We start from the raw sequence: 18,053 nt of genomic DNA, 5'->3' as shown, positions 1-18,053 counted from the left end.
CCCTGTTGTCGGCTAGGCTGCGGCCAGGCATCTGCCAACTCAGGCGGGCTTTGCTGCAACTTCTGCTGGGCGTGTCTTTCTGCAGAGTGGGGATGATGAAGACTACCAGCGTATCTACACCACAAAGATCAAGCCACGACTGAAGTCGGAGGATGGCGTAGAAGGGGACCTTGGGGAGACCCAGAGCCGTACCATCACGGTGACCAGAAGGGTCACAGCCTACACTGTGGATGTGACCGGTCGGGAAGGAGTGAAGGACATCGACATCAGCAGCCCTGAGTTCATGATCAAGATACCAAAGCATGAAGTGACTGAAATCGCCAACACAGATGTAGAAATCCAGTCTGGGAAGACAGTGATCAGACTGCCCTCAGGATCGGGGGCAGTTTCTCCAACCCCTGGCTCTGCCATGGACATCCGGGCAGGTGCCATTTCTGCTTCAGGACCAGAGCTCGAAGGTGCTGGCCAATCAAAATTCCAGGTCACCGTACCTGGGATAAAGGTGGGAAGCCCTGGTGTCAATGTCAGTGCAAAAGGCTTGGACTTGGGTGGCAAAGGAGGGATCCAAGTTCCAGGGGTGGATATTTCATCTTCTCTTGGGACTGGCTCAGTAGAGGTACAGGGTCCTTCCCTCCAGAGTGGTGGTACTGGGAAAATTAAAATTCCAACCATGAAGATGCCAAAATTTGGTGTCTCAGCAGGCCCGGAGGGCCAGGTACCAGAGACAGGGCTGAGTGTTTCTGCACCTGAATTGTCTGTGGGGCATAAAGGTGACAAGCCAGGTTTGGCCATTGGTGGGAACATTCAGGCCCCTCACTTGGAAGTCAGTGCCCCTTCTGTCAATATTGAGGGCCTTGGGGGGAAGCTGAAGGGTCCCCAAATCACTGGGCCATCACTTGAAAGTGACTTAGGTCTGAAAGGTACCAAGCTGCAGGGGAACATAGCAATGGATGCCTCTGCTTCCAAAATTGAGGGCAGCATCACTGGTCCCAGCGTGGAAGTTGGAACCCCTGATGCCGACATTCATGGGCTAGGAGGCAAACTGAATTTGCCCAAGATGAAAGTCCCTAAATTCTCTGCATCAGGTTCAAAGGGAGAGGGAGTTGGTATTGATGTGACAGTGCCCACAGGTGAAGTGACCCTTCCTGGGGTCTCTGGGGATGTTAGTCAGCCTGAGATTGCCACTGGTGGGTTAGAAGGGAAGATAAAGGGTGCTAAAGTCAAGACACCTGAAATGATTGTCCAGAAACCTAAAATCTCCATGCAGGATGTGGATCTGAGCCTTGGGTCTTGTAAACTGAAAGGCGATATGAAGGTGTCTGCTCCTGAGATCAAAGGTGATGTTAAAGGCCCTCATGTGGCAGTTAAAGGCCCCAAAGTGGACATAGAGACACCAAACTTAGAGGGGACCTTGACAGGTCCCAAGCTCAGCAGCCCTTCTGGAAAAATAGGGGCCTGTAGGATATCTATGGCAGATGTAGACCTAAATGTAGCTGCGCCTAAAGGGAAAGGGGGTGTAGATGTTGTGCTACCCAAAGTAGAAGGGAAAATCAAAGTCCCTGAACTTGATGTCCAAGGCCCCAAAATGGATATTAGTGCCCCAGATGTGGAAGTGCATGGCCCAGAATGGAACTTGAAAATGCCCAAGATGAAGATGCCCAAGTTCAGTGTCCCAGGGGTCAAAGGAGAAGGCCCAGATGTAGATGTGGCTCTACCCAAAGGAGACATCAGTATTTCAGGGCCTAAGGTCAACATAGAAACCCCAAGTGCCAACATGGAGAGTCTGGGGGGCAAACTTAAAGGTCCTGATATTAATCTGCCTGAAGTGAGTGTCAAGACTCCAAAGGTTTCGATACCTGATGTAGATCTGCACATCAAAGGCGCAAAGGTGAAGGGAGAGTGTGATGTCACAACACCAAAGCTTGAGGGTGACCTGAAAGGCCTCCAAGTGGACGCTGATGCCCCAGAAGTGAATGTTCATGGCCCAGACCTGAAGATACCCAAGATGAAGATGCCCAAATTCAGTGTGCCAGGGTTCAAAGCAGAGGGCCCAGAAGTAGATGTGAATCTGCCCAAGGCAGATATGGACATTTCTGGACCTAAGGTGGAGGTCAGTGCTCCAGATGTGAGCATTGAGGGACCAGAAGGGAAACTGAAAGGACCTAAGTTTAAAATGCCTGAGATGAATATCAGAGCTCCAAAGATCTCCATGCCAGATGTGGACTTACACTTAAAAGGCCCCAGTGTAAAGGGAGAATATGATGTCACAGTGCCAAGGCCTGAAGGTGAAATTAAAGTTCCTGATGTTGAACTTAAAAGTGCCAAACTGGACATTGATGCCCTGAATGTGGATGTCCAAGGTCCCGAATGGCACATGAAGATGCCAAAGATAAAAATGCCCAAGTTTGGTATGCCAGGCTTCAAGGCAGAAAGTCCAGATGTGGAGGTGAATCTCCCTAAGGCCAACATTGATGTCTCAGGACCCAAGGTAGATGTCAAAGCACCAGATGTGAACATTGAAGGACCCGAAGGAAAACTGAAGGGTCCTAAGCTGAAGACGCCTGAGATGAATATAAAGGCCCCAAAGATCTCCATGCCTGATGTAGATTTGCATATGAAAGGCCCCAAAGTAAAAGGAGAGTATGATGTCACAATGCCAAAGATTGAAGGAGATTTGAAAGGCCCCAGAGTAGATGTTAGTGCTCCAGATGTGGACATTCAGAGTCCTGATTGGAACTTGAAAATGCCAAAGATTAAAATGCCCAAATTTAGCATGCCTAGTCTCAAAGGAGAAGGCCCAGAGTTGGATGTGAACATGCCCAAGGCTGATATGGACATTTCTGTACCAAAACTAGATATTAGTGCTCCAGATTTGAACCTTGAAGGACCTGAAGGGAAGTTGAAAGGCCCCAAGTTTAAGATGCCTGAGATGCATTTCAAGGCTCCAAAGGTGTCTCTACCAGATGTGGACCTGGATCTCAAGGGACCCAAAATGAAAGGAAATCTAGACATGTCTGCACCAAAAATAGAGGGAGAGATGAAAGTACCAGATGTGGACATCAAAGGTCCGAAGGTAGATATTAAATCATCAGATGGGGAAGGTCAGGGCCCAGACTGGAGCCTGAAAATGCCAAAGATGAAAATGCCTAAGTTCAGTATGCCTACTCTCAAAGGTGAGGGTCCAGATGTGGATGTGAACCTGCCTAAAGCTGACATAGATGTCTCAGGACCCAAGGTGGACATTGAAGGCCCTGATGTGAGCATTGAAGGACCAGAAGGAAAGCTGAAAGGTCCTAAGTTCAAGATGCCTGAGATGAACATCAAGGCTCCTAAGATCTCCATGCCTGATGTGGACTTAAACTTGAAAGGCCCCAAAGTCAAGGGGGATGTGGATGTGACAGTGCCCAAGCTAGAAGGTGAAATGAAAGTGCCAGATGTGGACATCAAAGGACCTAAAGTGGACATTAGTGTCCCAGATGTGGATGTCCATGGGCCAGATTGGCACCTGAAGATGCCCAAGATGAAAATGCCCAAGTTCAGCATGCCTGGCTTCAAAGCAGAAGGCCCAGAAGTGGATGTGAACCTGCCCAAGGCTGACATTGATATTTCAGGACCCAAGGTGGACATTGAAGGCCCTGATGTGAGCATTGAAGGACCAGAAGGAAAGCTGAAAGGCCCCAAGTTTAAGATGCCTGACATGCATTTCAAGGCTCCTAAGATCTCCATGCCTGATGTGGACTTGAATATTAAGGGGCCCAAAGGAAAAGCAGATGTGGATGTATCATTGCCTAATGTAGAGGGTGAAATAAAAGTTCCAGATGTGGATGTTAAAGGGCCCAAAGTTGCCATTGACGCTCCAGACGTTGAAGTTCATGGCCCAGACTGGCACCTTAAGATGCCTAAAATGAAAATGCCTAAGTTTAGTATGCCTGGCTTCAAAGGAGAAGGCCCAGAAGTGGACATCCCTAAGGCCAACATTGATGTCTCAGGACCCAAGGTAGACATTAATGTTCCAGATGTAAATATTGAAGGTCCAGATACAAAACTAAAAGGACCAAAATTTAAGATGCCAGAAATGAATATAAAGCCTCAGAAGATATCCATGCCAGATGTTAGCTTGAATTTGAAAGGCCCTAAAGTGAAAGGAGACTGTGATGTCTCAGTTCCAAAAGTGGGAGGAGAAATAAAAGCTCCTGCTGTTGATATCAAAGGCCCCCAAGTAGATGTACCAGATGTGGATGTTCATGGCCCAGACTGGCACCTAAAGATGCCTAAGGTAAAAATGCCCAAGTTCAGTATGCCAGGCTTCAAAGGAGAGGGCCCTGAAGTGGATGTAAATCTTCAAAAGGCCAACATTGATGTCTCAGGACCCAAAGTGAACATTGATGTTCCAGATGTGAACATTGAAGCTCCAGAAGGGAAACTAAAGGGCCCCAAGTTCAAGATGCCGAGCATGAATATACAGACACACAAAATCTCTATGCCTGATGTTGGTCTTAATCTGAAAGGACCTAAACTGAAAAGTGATGTAGATGTTTCTCTTCCAAAAGTGGAAGGAAATTTGAAAGGTCCTGAAGTTGATGTTAAAGTCCCTAAGGTGGATGTGGATGTTGGTGATATTGATATTGAATGTCCAGAAGGCAAGTTGAAGGGTCCCAAGTTTAAGATGCCTGACATGCACTTCAAGGCCCCCAAGATCTCCATGCCTGATGTGGACTTAAACTTGAAAGGCCCCAAAGTCAAGGGGGATGTGGATGTGACTGTGCCCAAGCTAGAAGGTGAAATGAAAGTGCCAGATGTGGACATCAAAGGACCTAAAGTGGACATCAATGCTCCAGATGTGGATGTCCATGGGCCAGATTGGCACCTGAAGATGCCCAAGATGAAAATGCCCAAGTTCAGCATGCCCGGTTTTAAAGGCGAGGGCCCTGAAGTGGATGTGAGCCTGCCAAAGACTGACATTGATGTCTCAGGACCCAAGGTGGACATTGATGTTCCAGATGTGAATATAGAAGGTCCTGATGCAAAACTGAAAGGCTCCAAATTTAAGATGCCCAAGTTCAATATCAAGGCTCCCAAGATCTCCATGCCAGATGTGGACTTGAATTTGAAGGGGCCCAAACTGAAAGGAGAGATAGATGCTTCTGTGCCAGAAATGGAAGCTGATCTCAGAGGTCCTCAAGTTGATATCAAAGGCCCCAATGTAGATGTGGAAGTGCCTGATGTTGACCTGGAATGTCCTGATGCAAAATTGAAGGGCCCTAAGTTTAAGATGCCTGACATGCACTTCAAGGCCCCTAAGATCTCCATGCCTGATGTGGACTTACATTTGAAAGGCCCCAAAGTCAAAGGGGATCTCGATGCCACAGTGCCAAAACTAGAAGGAGAACTAAAAGGTCCCAGTGTGGATGTGGAAATACCTGATGTTGACCTGGAATGTCCTGATGCAAAGTTGAAGGGCCCCAAGTTTAAGATGCCTGACATGCACTTCAAGGCTCCTAAGATCTCCATGCCTGATGTGGACTTAAACTTGAAAGGCCCCAAAGTCAAGGGGGATGTGGATGTGACTGTGCCCAAGCTAGAAGGTGAAATGAAAGTGCCAGATGTGGACATCAAAGGACCTAAAGTGGACATTAGTGCCCCAGATGTGGATGTTCATGGGCCAGATTGGCACCTGAGGATGCCCAAGATGAAAATGCCCAAGTTCAGCATGCCTGGCTTCAAAGCAGAAGGCCCAGAAGTGGATGTAAACCTGCCCAAGGCTGACATTGATATTTCAGGACCCAAGGTGGACATTGAAGGCCCTGATGTGAGCATTGAAGGGCCAGAAGGAAAGCTGAAAGGCCCCAAGTTTAAGATGCCTGACATGCACTTCAAGGCTCCTAAGATCTCCATGCCTGATGTGGACCTGCACTTGAAAGGCCCTAAGGTCAAAGGGGATATGGATGTGACTGTTCCAAAGCTGGAAGGAGATTTGAAAGGCCCCGATGTGAATGTAGAAGTACCTGATGTTGACCTGGAATGTCCTGATGCAAAGCTGAAAGGCCCCAAGTTTAAGATGCCTGACATGCACTTCAAGGCCCCTAAGATCTCCATGCCTGATGTGGACTTACATTTGAAAGGCCCCAAAGTCAAAGGGGATCTTGACGTGACAGTGCCAAAACTAGAAGGAGAACTAAAAGGGCCCAACATAGATGTGGAAATACCTGATGTTGACCTGGAATGTCCTGATGCAAAGTTGAAGGGCCCCAAGTTTAAGATGCCTGACATGCACTTCAAGGCTCCTAAGATCTCCATGCCTGATGTGGACTTGAACTTGAAAGGCCCCAAAGTCAAGGGGGATGTGGATGTGACAGTGCCCAGGCTAGAAGGTGAAATGAAAGTGCCAGATGTGGACATCAAAGGACCTAAAGTGGACATCAGTGCCCCAGATGTGGATGTCCATGGGCCAGATTGGCACCTGAAGATGCCCAAGATGAAAATGCCCAAGTTCAGCATGCCTGGCTTCAAAGCAGAAGGCCCAGAAGTGGATGTGAACCTGCCCAAGGCTGACATTGATGTCTCAGGACCCAAGGTGGACATTGAAGGTCCTGATGTGAGCATTGAAGGGCCAGAAGGAAAGCTGAAAGGTCCTAAGTTTAAGATGCCTGACATGCACTTCAAGGCTCCTAAGATCTCCATGCCTGATGTTGATTTCAACTTAAAGGGTTCTAAAATCAAAGGAGATATTGATGTTTCAGTCCCAAAACTTGAGGGAGACTTAAAGGGTCCAGAACTGGATGTCAAGGGCCCCAAATTGGATGTCGACATGCCAGAAGTAGCTGTTGAAGGCCCGGAAGGTAAATGGAAAAGTCCTAAATTCAAGATGCCAGACATGCACTTTAAAGCTCCTAAAATCTCCATGCCAGACATTGATCTTCACTTAAAGAGTCCAAAGATAAAGGGTGAGGTTGATGTAGATGTTCCCAAATTGGAAGGAGACCTCAAAGGGCCAAATGTGGACCTAAGTGGACCAGACATTGAGATTGAAGGACCAGAAGGCAAACTGAAGGGTCCTAAGTTCAAGATGCCAGAGATGAACATCAAGGCTCCCAAGATCTCCATGCCTGATTTGCATCTTAAGGGTCCCAAACTAAAGGGAGATGTGGATGTTTCCCTGCCCAAAGTAGAAGGTGACCTCAAGGGCCCTGAAGTTGACATCAAAGGCCCCAAAGTGGACATTAGTGCTCCAGATGTAGATGTTCAGGGCCCAGACTGGCACCTGAAGATGCCCAAGGTGAAAATGCCCAAGTTCAGCATGCCTGGCTTCAAGGGAGAGGGCCCTGAAGTAGATGTGAGCCTGCCAAAGGCTGACATTGATGTCTCAGGACCCAAGGTGGACATTGATGTTCCAGATGTGAATATAGAAGGTCCTGATGCAAAACTTAAGGGTCCTAAGTTCAAGATGCCAGAGATGAACATCAAGGCTCCCAAGATCTCCATGCCTGATTTACATCTTAAGGGTCCCAAACTAAAGGGAGATGTGGATGTTTCCCTGCCCAAAGTAGAAGGTGACCTCAAGGGCCCTGAAGTTGACATCAAAGGCCCCAAAGTGGACATTAGTGCTCCAGATGTAGATGTTCATGGTCCAGACTGGCACCTGAAGATGCCCAAGGTGAAAATACCCAAGTTCAGCATGCCTGGCTTCAAGGGAGAGGGCCCTGAAGTAGATATGAGCCTGCCAAAGGCTGACATTGATGTCTCAGGACCCAAGGTGGACATTGATGTTCCAGATGTGAATATAGAAGGTCCTGATGCAAAACTTAAGGGTCCTAAGTTCAAGATGCCAGAGATGAACATCAAGGCTCCCAAGATCTCCATGCCTGATTTACATCTTAAGGGTCCCAAACTAAAGGGAGATGTGGATGTTTCCCTGCCCAAAGTAGAAGGTGACCTCAAGGGCCCTGAAGTTGACATCAAAGGCCCCAAAGTGGACATTAGTGCTCCAGATGTAGATGTTCATGGTCCAGACTGGCACCTGAAGATGCCCAAGGTGAAAATACCCAAGTTCAGCATGCCTGGCTTCAAGGGAGAGGGCCCTGAAGTAGATATGAGCCTGCCAAAGGCTGACATTGATGTCTCAGGACCCAAGGTAGACATTGATGTTCCAGATGTGAATATAGAAGGTCCTGATGCAAAACTTAAGGGTCCTAAGTTCAAGATGCCAGAGATGAACATCAAGGCTCCCAAGATCTCCATGCCTGATTTACATCTCAAGGGTCCCAAACTAAAGGGAGATGTGGATGTTTCCTTGCCCAAAGTAGAAGGTGACCTCAAGGGCCCTGAAGTTGACATCAAAGGCCCTAAAGTGGACATTGATGCTCCAGATGTAGATGTTCATGGTCCAGACTGGCACCTGAAGATGCCCAAGGTGAAAATGCCCAAGTTCAGCATGCCTGGTTTCAAGGGAGAGGGTCCTGAAGTGGATGTGAACCTGCCAAAGGCTGACATAGATGTCTCAGGACCCAAGGTGGACATTGAAGGCCCTGATGTGAGCATTGAAGGACCAGAAGGAAAGTTGAAGGGTCCTAAGTTCAAGATGCCTGAGATGAACATCAAAGCCCCCAAGATCTCCATGCCAGACATTGATCTTAACCTGAAAGGCCCCAAAGTGAAGGGTGATGTAGACGTGTCCCTGCCCAAAGTGGAAGGTGAGATTAAAGTTCCTGAAGTTGACATCAAAGGCCCCAAAGTAGACATTGATGCTCCAGGTGTGGATGTTCATGGTCCAGACTGGCACCTGAAGATGCCCAAGATGAAAATGCCCAAGTTCAGCATGCCTGGCTTCAAGGGAGAGGGCCCTGAAGTAGATGTGAACCTGCCAAAGGCTGACATTGATGTTTCAGGACCCAAGGTGGACATTGATGTTCCAGATGTGAATATTGAAGGTCCTGATGCAAAACTGAAGGGTCCTAAGTTCAAGATGCCAGAAATGAACATTAAAGCTCCTAAGATCTCAATGCCAGATTTGGACCTTAACATTAAAGGCCCCAAAGTGAAAGGAGATGTGGATGTTTCACTTCCAAGTGTTGAAGGTGATTTGAAAGGGCCTTCTCTTGACATAAAGGACCCAAAATTAGATATAAATGCTCCAGATGTTGACATTCATGGTCCCGAGGGCAAATTAAAAGGCCCCAAACTGAAAATGCCTGACATGCATGTCAACATGCCCAAGATCTCTATGCCTGAAATTGACTTGAATTTAAAGGGCTCAAAGCTTAAGGGAGATGTTGATATCTCTGGACCCAAACTGGAGGGTGAAATTAAAACTCCCAAGTTAGATGTGAAGGGCCCGGAAGTGGACATTTCTGCTCCCAAGGTTAATATTGAAGGGAAATCAAAGAAATCTCGTTTTAAACTCCCTAAATTTAATTTTTCTGGATCCAAAGTTCAGACACCTGACATGGATGTCAAAGTTAAAAAGCCAGATGTTGATGTAACAGCTCCAAAAGTTGACATTAATGCTCCAGAAGTTGAAGTACAAGGCAAAGTGAAAGGATCCAAGTTTAAAATGCCTTTCCTGAGTATTTCATCTCCCAAAGTTTCTATGCCTGATGTGGAGCTAAATTTGAAAGGTCCTAAGGTCAAAGGAGACTTAGATGTAGCAGGCCCAAATTTAGAAGGAGATTTTAAAAGCCCTAAAGTGGACATTAAAGCACCAGAGGTTCATATTAATGCACCTGATGTGGACGTTCATGGTCCAGAATGGAATCTGAAGATGCCCAAGATGAAAATGCCCAAGTTCAGTGTGTCTGGCATAAAAGCAGAAGGACCTGATGTGGCTATGGATTTACCAAAAGGAGACATCAATGTAGAAGGTCCCAGTATGAATATTGAGGGCCCAGAACTCAATGTAGAGTGTCCAGAGGGAAGCTTAAAAGGCTCCAAATTTAAGATGCCTGAGATGAACATCAAAGCCCCCAAGATCTCTATGCCTGACATTGACTTAAACCTGAAAGGTCCCAAGGTAAAAGGTGATGTAGATGTATCTCTTCCCAAACTTGAAGGGGATCTTAAAGGACCAAAAGTTGACATTAAAGACCCCAAAGTGGACATCAGTGCTCCAGATGTGGATGTTCATGGTCCAGACTGGCACCTGAAGATGCCCAAGGTGAAAATGCCCAAGTTCAGCATGCCTGGCTTCAAGGGAGAGGGCCCTGAAGTGGATGTTAATTTGCCCAAAGCTGACATTGATGTCTCAGGACCCAAGGTGGACATTGATGTTCCAGATGTGAATATAGAAGGTCCTGATGCAAAACCGAAGGGTCCTAAGTTCAAGATGCCAGAGATGAACATCAAGGCTCCCAAGATCTCCATGCCCGACTTTGATCTGAATCTTAAAGGCCCAAAATGGAAGGGTGATGTGGATGTGTCCTTGCCCAAAGTAGAAGGTGACCTCAAGGGTCCAGAGGTGGATATTACTGGCCCTAAAGTGGACATTGACATTCCTGAAGTTAGCATTGAAGGTCCAGAGGGCAAACTGAAAGGTCCCAAGTTTAAGATGCCCGAGATGAACATCACAGCCCCCAAGATCTCCATGCCAGACATTGATCTTAACCTGAAAGGCCCCAAAGTGAAGGGTGATGTAGACGTGTCCCTGCCCAAAGTGGAAGGTGGCCTCAAGGGCCCTGAAGTTGACATCAAAGGCCCCAAAGTGGACATTGATGCTCCAGATGTGGATGTTCATGGTCCAGACTGGCACCTGAAGATGCCCAAAATAAAAATGCCCAAATTCAGCATGCCTGGCTTCAAGGGAGAGGGCCCTGAAGTAGATGTGAACCTGCCAAAGGCTGACATTGATGTCTCAGGACCCAAGGTGGACATTGATATTCCAGATGTGAATATTGAAGGTCCTGATGCAAAACTGAAGGGTCCTAAGTTCAAGATGCCAGAGATGAACATCAAGGCTCCCAAGATCTCCATGCCTGATTTACATCTCAAGGGTCCCAAACTAAAAGGAGATGTGGATGTATCCCTGCCAAAAGTAGAAGGTGACCTCAAGGGCCCTGAAGTTGACATCAAAGGCCCCAAAGTGGACATTAGTCCTCCAGATGTAGATGTTCATGGTCCAGACTGGCACCTGAAGATGCCCAAGGTGAAAATGCCCAAGTTCAGCATGCCTGGAATCAAGGGAGAGGGTCCTGAAGTGGATGTGAGCCTGCCAAAGGCTGACATTGATGTCTCAGGACCCAAGGTGGACATTGAAGGCCCTGATGTGAGCATTGAAGGACCAGAAGGAAAGTTGAAGGGTCCTAAGTTCAAGATGCCTGAGATGAACATCAAAGCCCCCAAGATCTCCATGCCAGACATTGATCTTAACCTGAAAGGCCCCAAAGTGAAGGGTGATGTAGACGTGTCCCTGCCCAAAGTGGAAGGTGAGATTAAAGTTCCTGAAGTTGACATCAAAGGCCCCAAAGTGGACATTGATGCTCCAGATGTGGATGTTCATGGTCCAGACTGGCACCTGAAGATGCCCAAAATAAAAATGCCCAAGTTCAGCATGCCTGGCTTCAAGGGAGAGGGCCCTGAAGTAGATGTGAACCTGCCAAAGGCTGACATTGATGTCTCAGGACCCAAGGTGGACATTGATATTCCAGATGTGAATATTGAAGGTCCTGATGCAAAACTTAAGGGTCCTAAGTTCAAGATGCCAGAGATGAACATCAAGGCTCCCAAGATCTCCATGCCTGATTTACATCTCAAGGGTCCCAAACTAAAGGGAGATGTGGATGTTTCCCTGCCCAAAGTAGAAGGTGACCTCAAGGGTCCTGAAGTTGACATCAAAGGCCCTAAAGTGGACATTGATGCTCCAGATGTAGATGTTCATGGTCCAGACTGGCACCTGAAGATGCCCAAGGTGAAAATGCCCAAGTTCAGCATGCCTGGCTTTAAGGGAGAGGGTCCTGAAGTGGATGTGAACCTTCCGAAGGCTGACATAGATGTCTCAGGACCCAAGGTGGACATTGACACTCCTGACATTGGCATTCATGGTCCAGAAGGGAAACTAAAGGGCCCCAAGTTTAAAATGCCTGATCTCCACCTCAAGGCACCCAAGATCTCAATGCCAGAAGTTGACTTGAACCTGAAAGGGCCGAAGGTGAAGGGTGATGTGGATGTATCTCTGCCCAAAGTGGAAGGAGACCTCAAAGGCCCTGAAGTTGACATCAAAGGCCCCAAAGTGGACATCAATGCTCCAGATGTGGATGTTCATGGTCCAGACTGGCACCTGAAGATGCCCAAGGTGAAAATGCCCAAGTTCAGCATGCCTGGCTTCAAGGGAGAGGGCCCTGAAGTGGATGTAAACCTGCCAAAGGCTGACATTGATGTCTCAGGACCCAAGGTGGACATTGATGTTCCAGATGTGAATATTGAAGGTCCTGATGCAAAACTGAAGGGTCCTAAGTTCAAGATGCCAGAGATGAACATCAAGGCTCCCAAGATCTCCATGCCTGACATTGATTTGCACTTGAAGGGGCCTAAACTGAAGGGAGATGTGGATGCTTCCTTGCCTAAAATGGAAGGTGAACTAAAAGGCCCTGCTATTGATATAAAGGGTCCCAGTGTGGATATCGACACTCCTGACATCAATATTGATGGTCCAGAAGGGAAATTAAAGGGACCCAAATTCAAAATACCAGACATGCACATCAAAGCTCCCAAGATTTCCATGCCTGACTTTGACTTAAACCTTAAAGGACCCAAGGTAAAAGGAGATGTGGACCTTGCACTACCTAAGGTCGAAGGTGATCTCAAAGGGCCAGAGGTAGACATTGAGGGTCCTGAAGGAAAGCTCAAAGGTCCCAAATTTAAGATGCCAGATGTCCATTTTAAGACCCCTCAAATTTCAATGAGTGACATTGATTTGAACATGAGAGGACCTAAGATAAGGGGAGATTTGGACATAGAAGGGGATTTGAAAGGTCCCAAACTGGATGTCAAAGGCCCTAAACTGGACATTGACACTCCTGACATTGACGTTCATGGTCCAGAAGGGAAACTAAAGGGCCCCAAGTTTAAAATGCCTGATCTCCACCTCAAGGCACCCAAGATCTCAATGCCAGAAGTTGACTTGAACCTGAAAGGGCCGAAGGTGAAGGGTGATGTAGATGTATCTCTGCCCAAAGTGGAAGGAGACCTCAAAGGCCCTGAAGTTGACATCAAAGGCCCCAATGTGGACATCAATGCTCCAGATGTGGATGTTCATGGTCCAGACTGGCACCTGAAGATGCCCAAGGTGAAAATGCCCAAGTTCAGCATGCCTGGCTTCAAGGGAGAGGGCCCTGAAGTAGATGTAAACCTGCCAAAGGCTGACATTGATGTCTCAGGACCCAAGGTGGACATTGATGTTCCAGATGTGAATATTGAAGGTCCTGATGCAAAACTTAAGGGTCCTAAGTTCAAGATGCCAGAGATGAACATCAAGGCTCCCAAGATCTCCATGCCCGATTTACATCTTAAGGGTCCCAAACTAAAGGGAGATGTGGACGTTTCCTTGCCCAAAGTAGAAGGTGACTTCAAGGGCCCGGAAATTGATATTAAAGGACCTAATGTTGACATTGATGTTCCAGATGTGAATATTGAAGGTCCTGATGCAAAACTGAAGGGATCTAAGTTCAAAATGCCAGAGATTAACATCAAAGCCCCCAAGATCTCCATGCCAGACATTGATCTTAACCTGAAAGGCCCCAAAGTGAAGGGTGATGTGGATGTGTCCCTGCCCAAAGTGGAAGGTGAGATTAAAGTTCCTGAAGTTGACATCAAAGGCCCCAAAGTGGACATTGATGCTCCAGATGTGGATGTTCATGGTCCAGACTGGCACCTGAAGATGCCCAAGGTGAAAATGCCCAAGTTCAGCATGCCTGGCTTCAAGGGAGAGGGCCCTGAAGTAGATGTGAGCCTGCCAAAGGCTGACATTGATGTCTCAGGACCCAAGGTGGACATTGATGTTCCAGATGTGAATATAGAAGGTCCTGATGCAAAACTGAAGGGTCCTAAGTTCAAGATGCCGGAGATTAGCATCAAGGCTCCAAAGATATCTATGCCTGATGTGGATCTGGAGTTAAAAGGACCCAAAGTAAAAGGAGACTTTGATGTGTCTGTTCCCAAGATTGAAGGTAGTCTCAAAGGACCCGAAGTAGACCTGAAAGGTCCAGGTCTAGATTTTGAAGGCCCTGATGCTAAACTTAGTGGCCCTAACTTGAAGATGCCATCACTGGATGTGTCTGCTCCTAAAATAACTGGACCTGATGTTAATGTGCACCTCAAGACACCAAAAATTGGTGTTTCTGGGCCTAAGTTAGGAAGTGGTGAAGTGGACCTCAAGGGACCCAAAGTTGATTTAGAAACTCCAAGTTTAGACGTCCGCATGGAGAGCCCAGATATTAATATCGAGGGTCCAGATGTTAAAGTTCCAAAGTTTAAGAAACCCAAGTTTGGATTTGGTGCAAAAAGCGCTAAAGCTGACATCAAGACACCCTCAGTTGATGTGACTGTCCCTGAAGCAGAGCTGAGTGTTGAGACCCCTGACGTAAGCCTTGGTGGAAAGGGCAAGAAAAGCAAGTTTAAAATGCCTAAAATTCACATGAGTGGCCCTAAAGTTAAGGCCAAAAAGCAGGGATTTGATTTGAACGTTCCCGGAGGTGAGATTGATGCCAGTCTGAAGGCTCCCGATGTGGATATTGGTGTTGCAGGGCCTGACGCTGCACTCAAAGTTGATGTAAAGTCTCCGAAAGCCAAGAAAACCATGTTTGGGAAAATGTACTTCCCAGATGTAGAATTTGACATCAAGTCACCTAAATTTAAAGCAGAGGCTTCCCTACCTAGCCCTAAGTTGGAGGGTGACATCAAGGTACCAGATCTGGACATTTCTTCACCAGGGGTTAATGTGGAAGCTCCTGACATCCATGTGAAGGCTCCCAAGTTCAAGGTGCCAGGTGTGGATGTCTCAGGGCCAAAGTTAGAGGGCAACTTGAAAGGTCCTAAGGTGCAGGCAAACTTGGAGACACCTAACATCAACATTGAAGGCTCTGATGCCAAAATCAAAGCACCCTCATTCAGTGTGTCTGCTCCTCAAGTCTCCATACCTGATGTGAATGTTAAGTTGACAGGACCAAAGATAAAGGGTGATGCCCCCAGTGTGGGTCTGGAAGGACCTGATGTCGATTTGCAAGGTCCAGAAGGAAAAATCAAGTTCCCCAAGTTTTCACTGCCCAAGATCAGTGCCCCCGGTCTTGAAGGAAGCTTGAGCACATCAGATGTTAAGTTGGAAGGGCCTGATATATCTCTTAAAGGCCCAGGAGTGGACTTGCCTTCAGTGGACCTCTCTATGCCAAAAATTTCTGGGCCTGATCTTGACCTGAACTTGAAAGGACCAAGTCTGAAGGGAGACCTGGATGCATCCAGTCCCAGCATGAAGCTGCACGCCCCAGGTCTTGACCTCAAAGGTGTTGGTGGAAAAGTACAGATAGGAGGAGATGGTGTGAAAGTCCCAGGGATTGATGCCACAGCAGCCCTTAATGTGGGGGTACCTGACGTGACCCTGAAGGGACCAAGCCTACAGGGAGATCTGACCATGTCTGGGGACATCAAGTGCCCTAAACTATCTGCGGGTGCCCCTGATCTCAGCTTGGAGGCCTCAGAAGGTAGCATCAAATTTCCACACATGAAGCTGCCTCAGTTTGGCATCTCTGCTCCAGGGTCCGACTTGGACGTTAACATCAAGGGGCCACAAGTTTGTGGAGAACTGAAGGGGCCAGGAATGGATGTGAACCTGAAGGGGCCCCAGATCTCAACACCAAGCATGGACTTTAACTTGGAAGGACCAAAAGTGAAGGGGAGCCTTGGGGCCACTGGAGAACTGAAAGGCCCAGTAGTTGGGGGAAGCCTTCCAGGCATCAGTGTTCAGGGCCTAGAAGGAAATCTCCAAATGCCTGGAATTAAGGCTTCTGGGTTTGATGTGCAACTCCCAACGGGGCAGCTTTCTGGTCCTGAAATTAAAGGAGATCTGAAAGGTTCAGGAATAGGTCTCCATGGGGCTGTCCCTGATATCAGTGTCAAGGGGCCTTCCTTTAACATGGCATCTCCAGAGTCAGATTTTGGTGTCAGCTTGAAGGGCCCCAAAGTCAAAGGAGGTGTAGATGTTTCAGGGGGTGTTAGTGTCCCAGATATCAACCTGGGTGAAGGGCATATGAATGTCAAAGACTCTGGCGTTGAGTGGAAGGGACCCCAAGTCTCCTCCTCTCTAAACCTGGATACATCTAAACTTGCTGGGAACCTTCATTTCTCAGGACCAAAGATAGAAGGAGGCATGAAAGGAGGCCAGACTGGACTCCAGGGTCCCGGGCTGAGTGTGTCTGGGCCTCAAGGTCACTTGGAAAGTGGATCTGGAAAAGTAACATTCCCCAAGATGAAGATCCCCAAATTTGCCTTCTCTGGCCGTGAGCTTGTTGGCAGAGAAGTAGGGGTGGATGTCAACTTCCCTAAAGTAGAGGCCAATGTGCAGGCTGGTGCAGGAGAAGACGAATGGGAAGAGTCAGAAGTAAAACTTAAAAAATCCAAAATCAAAATGCCCAAGTTTAATTTTTCCAAACCTAAAGGGAAAGGTGGTGTCACCAGCTCACCAGAAGCATCCATTTCTGGGTCCAAAGGGGACCTGAAGAGCTCAAAGGCCAGCTTGGGCTCTCTGGAAGGAGAAGCAGATGCTGAAGCATCGTCACCAAAAGGCAAATTCTCGCTGTTTAAAAGTAAGAAGCCAAGACACCGCTCCAACTCCTTCAGCGATGAGAGGGAGTTCTCGGCGCCTTCCACCCCAACCGGGACTTTGGAGTATGCAGGTGGAGAAGTTAAAAGCAAACACGGGAAGCTGAAATTTGGTACCTTCGGTGGGTTGGGGTCAAAGAGCAAAGGTCATTATGAGGTGACTGGGAGTGATGATGAGGCAGCCAAGTTACAGGGGAGTGGAGTGTCTTTGGCCTCAAAGAAGTCCCGACTGTCTTCCTCTTCTAGCAATGACAGTGGGACGAAGGTTGGCATCCAGCTTCCTGAGGTAGAACTCTCAATTTCCACAAAGAAAGAGTAGTGGGCCTTGTATGTGTGTACATATATATAAATACATCAGCCTTGGGTGTGTTTGTATATAAACTCCAAAGAGAAACACCCCAACAGCCTCAGCAATAATGCAAAGATCTTGCCTCTCCCAGTGGCAAGTGCTGACAAACTGAGTGCCTCTAGGCTCCTGGGACTCTGCAGCTAGGTAAAGAGTTCTAAGTTCATCTGGCCCATGTGCAAAGTCAACAGTATTTGCCTTAAGATTTTAGTTTTTTTGGTTTCTTTTCTTTTTTTTTTTTTTTTTGCATTGAACGCTGAGAGCTCGTGTTTACTAAGCAAGCTTTTGTGTTTATCCTTATTTTTACTGAACATTGTTAGTACCTGGGTAATGGAAACCCACTTTCTTTTCATTGTAATGACTTGGGGCGCTTTTGTGAGTAAGGGAAGGTGGGATAAAAGGTGACAGAGGGGTCTAGGTCGTCATTGCTCTGAAGGTTGGATATGTACAAACAGCAACACCCTGGCATGGCTCAGAGGAGGTGGCAGCCAGGAGGTGGGTGTTTCTCAATTCTCTGTAGCATGACTTTTAATCCCTAGGTGTGTTAGTCCCAGCCTAGTTTGGTGCTTAAGGTGAGAGGGGGATTTAAATCTGTCTGCAAATTGTCCAACCCGCCAGGTCAGTGTGAGGGGCTTCCATTCTGGGTTTGGTAAGAAAAGTGTTCATTCGTGACTGCTGTGTTCTGAGAAAAGTTCTGATTCCTTTTAACAAATGTCATCATGATTAAGGAAATGTCTGGCACTTTAATGGAAAATTAATTGAGAATGTAAGAAAGTTGATGCTGTACAAGGCAAATAAAACTGTTCATTAACCCTGATATAGCCTGCTCTTGCATTCTGTGTTGAGGGAATGAAGCTAAGGGAGGCCACACACACAGCCCTCAATTTGGACTTGATCCACTCCGTGGCAT

General features: G+C 47.4%; 1 protein-coding gene across 3 annotated transcripts in view; it reads left to right on the top strand.

Annotated features, from left to right (window-relative positions):
- Ahnak (AHNAK nucleoprotein) overlaps window positions 1-18,053 on the top strand; it is a 93,069-nt gene that overhangs the window by 12,792 nt on the left and 62,224 nt on the right. Inside the window, exon 5 of one of the 3 annotated variants that reach the window (XM_057777881.1) lies at window positions 86-17,954. The exons of the other annotated variants lie outside the window; for them this stretch is intronic. Within the exon in view, the coding sequence (XP_057633864.1) occupies window positions 86-17,116 (17,031 nt within the window). The 3' untranslated portion in view covers window positions 17,117-17,954. Of the gene's footprint in view, window positions 1-85; window positions 17,955-18,053 lie in introns of those variants that run through there. 3 annotated transcript variants of the gene reach the window in all.

This window comes from Chionomys nivalis, chromosome 8 (assembly GCF_950005125.1).
Source record: "Chionomys nivalis chromosome 8, mChiNiv1.1, whole genome shotgun sequence".
In the NCBI taxonomy this organism is placed as follows: domain Eukaryota; kingdom Metazoa; phylum Chordata; class Mammalia; order Rodentia; family Cricetidae; genus Chionomys; species Chionomys nivalis.
Note: the sequence above shows the minus strand (reverse complement) of the source record. Positions and strands in the feature narration are given on the sequence as shown.